General features: G+C 46.3%; 1 protein-coding gene across 1 annotated transcript in view; it reads left to right on the top strand.

The window, feature by feature from the left end:
- The window catches only part of LOC147639240 (Plasma-membrane choline transporter family protein), a 70,774-nt gene that overhangs the window by 45,088 nt on the left and 11,679 nt on the right, over positions 1-14,007 (top strand). Inside the window, exons 4-7 of the mRNA XM_086788781.1 lie at positions 1,071-1,254; positions 1,354-1,578; positions 1,879-1,995; positions 2,103-2,336. Of these exons, the coding sequence (XP_086644907.1) occupies positions 1,071-1,254; positions 1,354-1,578; positions 1,879-1,995; positions 2,103-2,336 (760 nt within the window). The remainder of the gene's footprint in view (positions 1-1,070; positions 1,255-1,353; positions 1,579-1,878; positions 1,996-2,102; positions 2,337-14,007) is intronic.

Genomic DNA, 14,007 nt, shown 5'->3' with positions numbered 1-14,007 from the left:
GCGGGCAGGACGAGAGCCATAAATCTGGCCGACAAGGGTTTGCTGTGTTTCCTGTTCAACATCATGCTAGAGGACCTCAAGATCGTCTTGGGAGTTGATAGTTCCTCTGGCTGATGGGGATGAAGAGAGGCTGGCTTTGGCTGGCCATAATGCCAATTAGAACGGAATGGCCAATTTGAACTCAGTACGCTGACGCAGGCAAGGAATTGGGAGAGGCAGGAGGATGGGCTGGATGTGCAGGAGAGGGGAGAGGATGGCGGGCGCGGCAGAGAGGATGGGGTTGGGCTGGATGGTAGGCAGACAGAGAGGAGGGGGCCGGCTGAATGGCTGGCAGAAGGGCTGGAAGGTGGGGGCGCACAGGTGCACACGTAGGCAGGGAGGACGGCTGGGTGATGGGCAGAGAGGATGTGCTGGATGATGGGCAGGAGGGGGGCAGGCTGGATGACGGTGGGTAAGAAGGGGTGCACAGGAGGGTCGGCTGAATGGCGGGTAAGAGGGCGGCGCAGCAGCACACAGGTGGGCAGGCTGAATGGCAGCGTGTAAGTGGGGGGCACAGCAGTACAGGGAGCTCAGGAGATCGCAGCAGTCATGTTATCCATCTCCATACATGGTTGTGTAAAACCGGTTGGGCCCAACCAAAAGGAAGCTGCCCTCAAGGTTCACAGGGGGGCCTGTATAAGGGTTTCTCATCTGCCTTCTTTCATCATCCATTATTCTCCTTTTTCAACATGAGTATCCAGCCTCCATTTATCAAGCACAAACACAAAGTCGAGGTCACATCCAGTTTTTGAACTTTGATTTCTGCCCTTTCGAACATCATGAAATAGGTTGTTTGTATTGTATCAATTGATTTTTATTTCGTAATTATTGTAAATTTAGCAGAGGACACAAAACTGCTGACCTTGACAGGTATATTACGTGTTTAGTCCTTAATTAAATCAGCAGCTTTCTGTATTTTTTTAAAATATGATCAAGTCCAGCACGGGTAACTCGTGTTATAGGCTTGGAAACTCAACTCTATTTTTCTAGTAGAGTTAATCAGTTCTCTGCAATTTTGTCTCAATGAACAGGCTTCCATTCTCAATGTTAGTTCTCCGGAAAGCTGTTAAGATGCTATGGGATCTTCCTGAAGCGGCAAAAGTTTCTTATGTTTTTCTTGTAGCAATGCTCATGTGGATGGTTCTTTGGTCCTTTGGAGTCTCTGGTGTTGTAGCTTCTAACTTGGCTGATGGCGGGCGCTGGTGGTTGCTAATGGTGAGGATTTGATTTCAACTGAAAAGAATCGGTGCCTATTGAAGACAAGAAACACTAGATAGTGAAGGTATACTTAAAAGCTCTTATGATTTGGTGCAGATATTTTCTGTGAGCCTTTTCTGGACTGGAGCTGTATTTTGCAATGTGGTTCATGTGATCGTGGCAGGATTAATAACTCTAGTTCTCATGCATGGGGGCAAGGGGTCTCCATCAATGCCTCCAAAACCGTTGCTCCGATCTTTCAAGCACTCTGTGACAACTTCTTTGGGCAGCATCTGTTATGGGTCCCTCTTCACTGCTGGGATTCGTACTTTGCGTTGGGGGGTGTGTACTTTTGCGCCTTTATTAATAGTTGGTTAACCTTTTCAAGTTTCAATCAAACTAGGTTTGTTTTTGTCTCAGATAAGAGGAACGAGGTCCCCTTCATTGAGCACAATGAATGGTTGTTTCAATCAGGCTTTGAAAAACCAGCTTTGTTTTTGTCTCAGATAAGAGGAACAAGGTCCTTCATTGGGCACAATGAATGCTTGTTGTGCTGTGTTAATTTCCTATTCAACTTTCATTGAGCACAATGAATGGTTGTTTCAATCAGGCTTTGAAAAACTAGCTTTGTTTTTATCTCAGATAAGAGGAACAAGGTCCTTCATTGGGCACAATGAATGCTTGTTGTGCTGTGTCAATTTCCTATTCAACTTGGTAGAGACGCTTGTCCGCTTCTTTAACAAGTATGCGTATGTACAGGTAACCTCAGGCTTCTATAGTGCAAGCTTGGCATCTTTTCAATGTTTGTCTGCTAAACACTTCAAAGTTGTTTTGAACGTAATTTTGTTGCTTCTTAAATCCATCAGGTAGCGATTACTGGAAAAAGCTTCAATCATTCTGCATGTGATGCTTGGGAGCTCTTCCAATCCACAGGCATCGAAGCTCTTGTTGCGTATGATTGCTCAGGAGCAATCTTGCTGATGACAGTTTTTTTGGGGGGGCTTTTGACTGGGACGTGTGTTGGGACCTGGGCTTGGTTTAAGTCCAAGGATGAGGTTGTCATGATTGGATCAACTGGTATGCTCATGGGAATGATCTTGGTGAGTTTTTTTCATTTCTAGTTTCTTTACAAATCTTTTTATTACCTACTAATCTGTTGCAGATTTGTGTATGGATTTGGTGCATGAAATTGTTAAACACATCGTATATATACATCTTAAATAGATAAATAAATTTGTAACTCATACATACGTACATGTCTGTCTATACGACTCACAGACATGCCTGCACACATCCTAAAGTTTTGAGCCTTTCATAGAAATTGCCAAGGTTCTGAAAGGTTGCATGCCTTGAAGAGTGTACATGCACATATTTTAATGTTTATATAATCAGAGATATCAGTAGAGATATATACAAAAATACAAATATAAATGTAAACATAATTGTGTGTATATATACAACCCTAGCTGACATCAGAGAAGAAAACAACCTCAAGATCGCAAGCAAACTCCCAAGATAATAAGCATAAGGAGAATATTCCACCCCTCCTATATATACTATTAACACGGGTGCTGACATGTGAACCTGCTGGTCCACATCAGATCTTTACCTTGGTGATTAGGTTCCCCGTGCATACACACCATTGGGCTCTCTTGTCTGCGTGGCTCAACTCACAAACCCAGCCTTCCTTTGGTAGCTTGCCTTATACTGGCATTCACACTCATAGCTTGCAAGTCATGGCTTTTATCCTCATGCCACCAAGTGTATTGCTATCCTTCAGATCCCTCTTCCTCAAGCACTTTGCTTCATCTCTCGGTCTTGATCCATCGATCCTTAGCCAAAGAATTAATTCATTGGCCGTGTTCTTTCATCTCTGTGCATGGAGCCACACGATCCTTGCCCAAAGCATCAATCCAGGATCCTTGCCCAAAGCATCAATCCATTGGCTCTGATCCACATGATCCTTGCCAATTTGTTAGCAAATTAATTAAATCCAGAAGAGAAAATTCCAGTCAATCCAAGCACCAGAAGCTGAGGGAGCACATCTCAATAGCCTCTGCGAAGTGCCGAAGATTCCCATCCGAGCTGGACACATAGGCAGCGGTATCATCCCCAAAACTCTGCATCCAAGGGCTCTTCCAATGTGCGGATAGGGAGGCTGAGGCCCTGAAGACCTGTGCCATGTGCTCGCACAAGAAGCTGCTCATTGCTTCGGCGACGAAGAGGAAGACAAAAGGAGCCAGGGGGCAGCTGTGACACACCAAGTGGGAGATGGGAAAACACTCCTTATGAGCCTGAGTGACGATGTAGCTATGCGCCGAAGAGTAGAGGGCAGAGACTCCCGGCACCTAGGAGGCTGAGAATCCCATTGGCAGTATGATGTCCTCCAAAAAGCTCCAGTCAACACGGTCATAGGCCTTCTCAGAGTTGAGAAGGAAAGACACCATATCCTTTTGCCTCATCTAAAAGATGAAGATCTTATCTAGGATGCTTCTATCCCAGATGAAACCTGTCTGTGTGCACCTGGTGGATGAGATTAGGAAGGTGAGGCTGAAGCCAGAGTTGATCGCCTCAGTGAGGATTATGATGGCCGTGCTGAAGAGGGTGGCGAGGATTATGTAGGCCATGCCGAGGCACCATTCTTGTCTCCCTTCTCTTTGGGGATCAAACAATTGAGACCCTCTCCCAGTCTCTCTGGGAGAGTACTGGTGGGAGTTTCTATTTGCTGCTCAAAATCTGAGAAGTGCTGCTTGGTGGACTGTACCAGTCATATTGTTAGTCTTTCTTTATGTTTTAGCAAATATTTTTGTTGTTTGGACTGTTTTGCATGTTGTGCGCAGGGCCATGAACTGGATTCTCAAGAACCCTAAGGTTCTGCATGGCCTCATTGAAGGCGGCCTCCACGAGATCCCAATGTTACTGAAAGAGGGAGACGGGAAGCCCATCCTCGCTCACTTCTACTGAGGAGGAATCCATGGATTGTTGAAAATCACGTGACACAACTGTAGGTAGGTGCTGCCACACCCGATGACACGTTTAATCCTGATGACTGTCTCCACTGGGTTAGAAAACTGCTGCCAGGATCTGATTTGGGGTTGGGGGAGGTACTTGTAGAGGGGGAGTAACGGATGACGCTTACGAGAACGGGAGAGAGTGAGGAAGTTGGAGATGACTGGGAGGGCTCATGAGAAATTCGCAGGTATGGGGGGTGCGGGCGAGGGTGTGACGTCCAGCCGCACCCTCGCCCGCACGATGTCCAGCGGCTGGGGAGTAGACGCCAGATCTTAACTTGCTCCAGAAGATCCGCTGCCAAATGTTTGAGGGGGAATCTGAGGATAAATGCTGATTATGGTTCCATGACGAGACGGTTACCTCAGATGTTGTATCCATAGGGTCTTAACCACGTCTACCATGATGGTGGTAATGGCATGGGAGGGGTCCACCTTTGTTGCCTGTTAGGCTCCTGTGGGGCCTAATGGGCCTCTCCACTTGTTGGTTGGTTGTTTCCGTGCAGCGTACGACGGCATATTGTACAGAATACCGTACGTACTCGCACAGATTCGTACGGATTTTTCAGGAAGATGTTTTTTGGGATTTTTTTTTTTGGGGGGTAGGTAATGGTCTTTCTTTTGCTTATCTATGGCTGTTTGAGCTTCCTCTGTACTATGATGCTTCACTCCTTTTTAAATTACTCCGTATCGGGACTTGGAAATACCTAAGTTTATAAGTATTTTTTTAAAACACCGTATTTTATCGTACGATAAGATTTTTTTAAAATATCGTACCATATTTTCCCGTACGGTATCGTACCTGACAACTATGGTGGTGGCACTGATGGAGAGGCTGCAGGGGGGCGAGGTGTCACTATTTGGGCATTCTCTATGCTTCAGGCTTATGGACAAGTTACATAAGATAGATGGGCATGGTTGAGGACTTGTTGTCAACACCAAGAGCCAGTAGGCTGGGGATATTGATCCGCGCCATATCTAGAATATGGTACCATGGGTTACTAGCTAAATGAAATGGGTAACTGTTCCATGGTGCATTCTTGTGTGTAGTTCATGAGTTGGGGACGCCCTCTTGTGAACCGTGTGAGTGAAACTGTTTTCTGGCCTTGCTTGTGGGATGTAGACAGGTGGTGAGTATACTACTTTACTCTATGTTGCTCATTTTATGAGCAAATGGTAATGTATTCTATTTTGTAGGTCCACATGTCATTAAAGTTCGGGCAGACAATTCATAAAGATGTTGGACCAGTTTCCACTCCCAGTCGGCCAGGCACATATTCAAGCGTCCTTTTCTGCATGTTATGAGCTTTGGGCGGCCTCCCACATGTCAAGAGGAGGGATGGTTTGGACAGGTGGCCCAATAGGCACCCTCCACTCATCCTCTACATGTTGGGAAGCTTATCTTCCCTCTCTCTCCTCTCTCTAGAAGTGGGCGCCAACCATATGGGGGTTTTTCTTTTTGTTTTTGGACACACATACTTATGGGAAAGCTGATTTTACTTCTTTTTCATGATTCCCATAGCCATGAAATCTTGAGAAAATTTTTTTTTTCCTGAGAAAAAGATCCTTCTATTAGTTAATGAAATAACAGCCACAATGGGCTAGATATAACCCCGTAGGGCTAGATACAAACTTGCCTTGTGTATGGGGCGAGAATCAAATGATCATAAGGGAAGAGACACTTTTCCTCCAATTGGCCACTCTATGAGGAGAAGGCTATCTCATAGGGGGGAGAACAACCACACAGGTGGACTGTAATGCCAAGTGGGGTCACCACCTCGATCTTTGAGGAAAGGGCTGGGCCTCCGTGGCCCAAGCGACAGTGCCCCATGTAATGATCCGGGTCGAGGCTTTGTCCATAGTAAAGATGTGGAGAATATGCCGCCAAATTTGCTAAGCCTTCGGGCAATCCCAAAGACAATTCCGTTGAGACTCTTGAGGGTGGCCTCGGGCAAGCTGCTAGTCAACCAGCCAAGTGCCGAGTCCCGACCACCAAGCTGTTGTGTGCCATCAGCCAAAGAAAGAGGGTGATCTTTCTAGGCCGAAAATTGTCTCAGAGCCTCTTCCAAAAATCCGAGAGAAAGCGTTGTGAGAGGCCAATGTGCTGTTGTTGCCGGAGTGCCATCAATCTATGGCATCTGGATCCTGCGGCCTAGCCGTGCTGTATATGCAAAGAAGGGGGCATCCAGAGACAACTCTTAATCAGCGGGGTCATGCCAAGTCCACTCTCCTGGGTCCCACTGTAGACGTGTGAGAGGTCGGCACTCCCATATCCATAGTCGCAAAAATCTCTCCCTGGCCATCTTGGTTGGTGATGAGTTTGTGTGCCACTCCCGTGTCTAAAAGCCAATCACCTTCACCCTCTGTAAGGTGCAACCACTGAAATCCTCTAAGGGAGTCCTATTCGTTCTATTCTGCCATGGGATCCAATAGAAAAAGTGAGCAGACCATTGCCCTCATCTGCACCGTGGACAGCCACGAGAATATCATGTCTGGTAAACACACCTAGCCACACCGGGGGAGTCGGATCTGGGATAGGAGTCTTGAGAAATCTTATCTTCTACGTATATAGTCTCCATATGATCACCAACTTGCAAAATTCCTCTTTAATTCATGAATATGGATCCTCCTAAGTATTCTATCGTCCCTAAATTTTTTGTAAACCCTAATTTACAAAAATCCTAATTATGTCAGAAACCCTAATTTTGGGGCAACCATAGTACATCTATAGCCCTCTTCTTTGGGCATCTTTTGCACCTAAAAGCCCCACTTTGGAGTCTGAATACCTACTGAAAATCCTAATTTACAGAAGTCCTAATTTCAGTCGAGAGTGAAAATGGACCCCTAGAAGCGTGGACATCAACCATACAATGGCAAGAAACAGAATTGCGGTAAGAGCTCATTTAAGCTCTCTTTGACTTACTCAAGATCCGAATACTAGTCATTATGGTCTTATGTCTCGGTCTTGGCACACACAATGTTTGTGTATGGATGCCAATGGAGCATAGTTGCATTTGATTAGCTATGAGGGAGACTGTGAAATCAAATGGAAGCTATGGAAACAATCAACCACATCAACAACCATGTTTGCAATGCTGTTTTCATTTGCATGAATGCCTATGGACAGTTTGGCATGTGAATGTCCGTGAAGCTTGTAACAGGAACCTTGATAATACAATCTATTACAAGGGGAGTCGGCCCGTTCTGGCCCTAGTGCATTGTGCAAGTGATTTCAATTTTCAACTTTGTTAAGCTTCATTTTGTGGTGCCATTTTTAACTTGTTTAATTGTGTTAATTGTTTAAGTGTAAGGCAAGATTGTGCTCAACTCCGAGTGGGGGAGTCTCACGATGTGACTTGGTTGAATACAATGCTAATCAATACACTTAAATACACCAAGATTTAGTGGACAACATGCTCAATACAAGAAGTCATTTGTTGAATTGATAAGAGACGCACAGTGAGCCGGAACGGCCGGCACCTCCCTCAAATAAAGTATATTGATCTTGGGAGAATCAAGTACATAGTGTCATGGGCATTTTTGGCCAGATTTCCATACCAATGCATATGAAAACAATATTGCAAACAATGTAGTTGTCGGTGTATACTTGCAACTCACATTACCCTCTCAAGTGCCCATGTTCCCTACCATCTGCTCTCTATTGTTCCACCAACACATGGTAGCAACAATATGCAAGAGAGCACGTAGGACAAAGAACACTACATAGGGTATGTGAACATGGAGTTCGGTTCCTCTCTTCTGCTACTTGCTTCCATATTTAAGCATTAAAGCTTACCAAATTGCAAGTAGAGTTGGTGACAGCGAAAGTTTTCGCGATGGAAGCGTTTGGTGTGTTGAAATCTTCAATTTGTCGCGATCCTCTGCAACAGAAGTCTTCAAGAGAATGAAGGGAACCTTGGGAAGCTTCCCCTTTGGTTCAACTTGAGAAAGGAGGACTGAAATTAGGGTTTTTAGCAAAAAGACCAGAAATTACAGCAATGTGTTAGACCACCTCCTGCAGCGGAACCTTGAGAACTGAAGACTGAGAGCTTGACACTCGCACCTCTTGATCTTGGGATAAATGCTCATAGCGGTTACACACTGTTATCTTGGGGGACCTACCTGCCTGATGCTCTAGCCCACGACGCCCAGGTTGTGGTTGGCAATGGCATCTGCAAGGCCGACGTGCTGGCTGCTACCGACGAGCATCCTTCCCCTACATCTTGGCGTCGGGCTGACCGGCCGTCCTCTCTCGAGTATGGGAGGGGAGTGGTGCTAGCCTCTTGCGTCCGCCGCTCTCACTTGGGAGCCTGACGTGGGCCGGGGGGTTCGGGGGGTTCGGGGGCGTCATTGACGGGCCTAGGTGTGAGCGAGGTGCCCCATTTGCCTACCATGAAACACAAGCCGGGGAGTCCAGAATACTCAATCCGTTGTAGCATTGGGTCCTCTTTTTTTTTTTTTTCTGGAGAGAGATCCTACTATGAGTTAACGTTACAACTTGCTTATCATCCCGGCCAACTTGGTGTGACGAGAGCTACGAAGTCTATCCATGCGGCCCTAAGAAGAGAGTGATGGTTGCACTCGACCACGGAGAGTGGAGCGGCTATACGAGAGTCCTCGTGGAGGGAAGGAGTCAGAACATGAAAGACGTCGCGTCGATGAGGCTTTGGAGGGCGCAGAGGAAGATGCTGTCGAGGGTCCAAGCAAGGTTTGAACCCAAGACCTCTTAGTCCTAGGCAAACATTTTACTGCTTGAACTACCACCTCATTGGCATCGTTGGGTCCTCTTGCAGGCTAGGAAGTGCGATAACTTGTTGGAGAGCCTTTGGAGCTTGAGGCGGCAGTTTGGGGGGACTCCATGTTAGAATAAATGTGTAGTGGTGTAGTGTGCACATAACACACATAAAATATTGTAATAATGTAACATACAGTGGAAGTATTCGTAATTAAGGATCCTGTCACACAAGTCTCATACCGCCTTCCGTATCCTGAGTTTCGCAAGTTTAGCAATCCACTTTTATGACTTCAAACTTTAAGAGATTGAGAGAGAGAGAGAGAGAGAGAGAGAGAGAGAGAGAGAGAGAGAAACTCTATACCGTATGGGGTCCCGAATTACCCACTGAAGGACCCCCTATCCCGTTACCGGAAAAGTATTTGCTTCATTACTTTGAAGAGACTCACTTTGGACCGACGATAAGCCAAATGCAAGATCTCGGAGGACCAAGAGTCGGGCTGAACTGTACACGGTTGTAGAAGTATCAATGATGACCGATCTCGAGCCCACTCTTTCCAATGGAATGAGGCTGAGGTATGGGTTGTTTGGGACTGTTTCTAGGCTATGTATGAATGGTGAAATGAATATGAATGCTGAGTTTTACCTTCACCAAAGTGTTGTAGCAAAACGATGAAGATAGGTATACTGAAAACTTCTCCTATGCAGAAAACGCAAGGAGTTCTGAAGGCTGAATGTTGTATGCTGATGCGTTTAGGTTGATGAAGGCTGAATGCTCATGCATGGATGCTACTAGATGTTGAAGGATGAAACGCTGAGGGCCGAGGTGATGAATGCTTCAATCGCTTATGCTTCTTGTGCTGAAGGCTCCAACGTTGATGCTTGATTTCTGAATTATGATATGAATGGAATGAATGGTGCAATGCTAAACTATTTATATGCACTTTTGATGCTGGTCAACTGGCTACAGAGCTGGCCGACTGTATCATGTCTTGTATAAATGGATAAATATGCAAAAATGCCAGTTAAATGCTATAATATATGGAAAAAATATTGAAATAATACTGAATAATATTCTGATGCTTCTGCCATGGTCTATGTGGTCTTATGTGCTTATGGGATGGATGATATGCAAAATGCAACCATGAGCTGATGCAAACCTAAGGCTTCTACTGACTCTACATGAATGAATCTCTTTAAGTGGGTTAAGGGACTTGACTGATCGATCGACTCACTATGGCTGAGGAATGACCTACGTAGCTCATGCCTGACTTATCCTAGACTGAGGATTACAATGGAGTCACGGTGTACGACAATTATTATCCTAAAGGGTACTAATACTGTACAACGTTGCACTGATGATAATGAGCCATCTTGTCACCATGCACTACAGTGCAGAGCGCATGTGACATTCCCTCCTGCTTAGCTTGGCGGCAGGTTCATGGCTTCCAAGTAGTCTGCCAATAATTGGGGGTACTCTTGAAAGAACTCCTCGTCTAGCCAAACGGCTTCGTGGGTACCTCGATCTCGGAACTTCGTATAGAATTGACGTATTCGTCCGACCAAAACCATGCTTCCAACGATGAAGAAGGATCTGCTCAGGCTCAATGACTTCTGCCTGGTCTACCACGTTTAGCCTGCTGTACATCTGAAACATCAAACACTTATGGTCCAACATATGGTTTTAGCCAAGAAATATGGAAAACATCATGCATTGTCCAATTGTTAGGCAACTTTAACGTCATGGAGACATCACTAATCTTTTTAACTATGGAAAAAGGTCCAAAACTACGAAAAGAAAGCTTGGAACAACGTTTGTCCACTTGTTTTAATCTTTGTTTCATGATGTGTAGATAGACCCAATCTCCTTCCTTGAAGTGGACATCTGGTCTAGACTTATTTGCGTGTCTGCTATAAGCTTCTTGTGCTTTGGTCAAGCGGTCTTTAACTGACTCAAGGATTTCGGAAAATGCTTCTGTCGTTTTGTTAGCCTCAAGAGATAGAGACACCAATCTCGTCAAAAGAGAAGAGAAACGATGACCAAAGGTTGTTTCATACGGAGTCTGTCCAACATTGGATGAATGAGTATCGTTCAAGATGGCTTGGACCAATGGAAGATAATGTTTCCATTTGGACCGCTGATCATGACAATATGACTTGAGAACATCAAAGGCTAACTGGTTATAGATTTCTGTCTGGCCGTCTGTCTGTGGGTGGAATGCACTAGACAACTGTAACTTGGTTCCAAAGTTTTCGAATAATGCCCTCCAAAAATGTGAGGTGAACTTGGAATCCTTGTCTGATGTAATGATGCTAGGCAAACCGCAAATGGGGAACCAATGTTTGGGAAAAAGATGGGCTACGTTCTCAGCTGGGATCGTATGCTTGCATGGGATGAGCATATAGAACTTACTAAAGCGATTCACAATGGTGAAACACTGAGTGTTACGGGATCCAGTGGATGCTGGTAGAGGCCCTGCAAAGTCCATAGAAATGTCGATGAAAGGTTCGTCGGGGATAGGCAAAGGTTGAAGTAACCCAGCCTTCTTTGTATGTGGAATCTTAACTTTTTGACAAATCTTATAGGCTTGAACATGTGAATATACATTACGCCTTATTTTTGGCCAACAATCATCCTCAAGGGTACAATCATCCTGTAACTGTAATGCAACATCCTCCTGTGAAGGATCCAGATCATGTGCTTGCAAAGCCTCATCCTCCAAAGAAGGATTAACATCATGTGAGGCAAGAGCTGCATACGAGTTAGAGTGCTCCATAAGGGGTGTGGGTGAAGGGGCAGGTACGGGGGTCCGAGGGTGCGTGCCATCCTTAACCACAACCCAACGTTGTGTGGTATGTTGTGGCAAAGGAGCAACTGGAGTATTGGCAACTTCAGAAGGCCTCTGATGGGCAGGACCATGCCGCCTCCTAGCATTGCCCCTCGATCTGGGACAATCTCTAGCAATGTGACCCTGTTGACGACAAATCCGACACTAGTCAGGTCTGCCTGCAATCTCCATCCTCTGGTGGAAAGATCCGTCAAGTCTCTGAAGCATAACACGATCATCAGTAATTGATGGATTAGGAACAAGCACAAGGACCCGGGGTACACCATCAAGAGTGGCGGTAACGGCCGCGGAAACTGAGGCGGGAGAGCTCAGAAGGATTGGTACCTGTAGAACTTGGCCAAAGGATGCCCCTATGGAAGCTAAAAGCTTCCAATAGGACCGAGGAAGAGCAGGGAACCGTAGTGAGACCGGGGTAAGGCGCTAATCCTCCGCCACTGGATCAAAGCTCACCTGGTACTGAAAGAAGAAAATCTTCCTAGGACCAAGAGGGAAGGGGCTGCCAGCCAAAGCCTGAGAAGTAGCTTTTGAAGAATGAAAGTCCACCTGGAAGAAGCCTCGACCAAGCAAACGAGTATCTTGGAAGTGCACAATCAGCTCCGAAGGGAGAGCTGCTAGAAGCCATTCACGGGCCTGCGAATGAGAGGGGTGGGAACCATAAACTCTCGCAACAAGGGTGGTCTGGACCTCAAAGTCAATGTCGTGCTGAAGAGAGGTGAGCTCGTCTTGTGAAAAATTGATGATTCTCCCGGCCAGTGGGGGTGACGAAAGATTGGTTGCGGCAGAAGAAGCCATAAAGCCAATCCAAAAAATGGGCGGCCGACTTGAATCTAGATAAAATTGTTGCTAATAAAGAGGCGGGTGCAGAAGAGGGGGGCAAAGGCGGGAGCAACTGGGGTAGCAAAGACAGAGGGGCAGGCAGGGGCAGCAGAGGGGCAGGCGGGGACTGCAGATGGGCAGGCGGGGGCAGCAAATGGGGAGGCGAGGGCTGAAGAAAGGGAGGCGAGGGCAGCAGAGGGCAGGTGGGGGGCTGCAGAAGGGCTGGCACGAGTAGCAAGAGGGCAAACGGGGGGGGGCAGGAGGGTAGGCGGGGGACTATAGAAGGGCAAGTGGGGGGCTGCAGAGGAGCAGGCAGAGGCAACAGAGGGCAGGCGGGGGCAGCAAAGGGGCAGGCGGGGGCAAGACAATGAGCAGTGCAAGCTCACCCGTCCACTGTTTGAAAACTTTTAGGAAACCCGTTTCAAACCACTCTATGACTTTTGTATCCATCAGTCTGCTAATAATCCCCATATTAAACTTGTGCTTAACCCGTTAATCCCGTGTTAATAATCTTCTATACCATCATCATCATTGTTGCTTGCTCGTCACCATCACTGCACTCAAAGGCCTGTACATACTAACATATGGTATTAGAGCTTGACATGACACAAGGCGGCTATAACTTTTATTGGCTATGCACAAATAATCGCAAGGCAACGTGCAGTGTTTGGTGACGTTTCTCTATAGCAGTTGATCATCCTCTTCAAGCAGTGAGTGTCGGCTATACAACACAATGTGTTTTGTGGGCATAGGCTGTTGCACGTGAAGCACAGCGAATGTAGCATACGCCAAGCTAGGACCATGTGAAACAACGAGGCCTTCTTTATACCTGAGTTTAGTGAGTCTTTAGCAGTCCTTTAAACAGCATACATGAACTGAAAGATGTAGTCGAGATGACACCGGATGGGGTCCCAAATTACCCATTGAAGGCTCCCTCCCTAGGAGTATTTGCTTTATTTCTTCTGGAGAATTGAATACAAGTTGAACTGTGTCCACAAGAAGGAGCGGACAAACTGATTGACTGACCGCCAAACGCAAGGACAAATTGACCAAAACGCTGGGCAGAGTTGTGCATAAGCTATAAGGCGAACTGTGAAGCTATCTTCGAAGAGAATACACCAGCCTGAGACTGAGGGTTGGTGCGCTGAGAACTCTGGGAAGAGACTGAGCTTCGGATGCTTCGGGCTTGAGAGCACAAAGAATGCTGAAAGTATGCAAAGGCTGGCTGCCTAAGCACACATGCTTGACTTTTTATCTGATGATTTATGGACTATGAGATGCTCGCCCTTTTATATATCCATAGGGTGCTGGTCGGCTGGCATAAAAGCCGGCAAATATGATTCCCACTTACCTTGCTGATCGGGGA

The sequence above is a fragment of the Cibotium barometz genome, chromosome 4 (assembly GCF_041138505.1).
Source record: "Cibotium barometz isolate CiBa-2024 chromosome 4, ASM4113850v1, whole genome shotgun sequence".
Classification (NCBI taxonomy): domain Eukaryota; kingdom Viridiplantae; phylum Streptophyta; class Polypodiopsida; order Cyatheales; family Cibotiaceae; genus Cibotium; species Cibotium barometz.
Note: the sequence above shows the minus strand (reverse complement) of the source record. Positions and strands in the feature narration are given on the sequence as shown.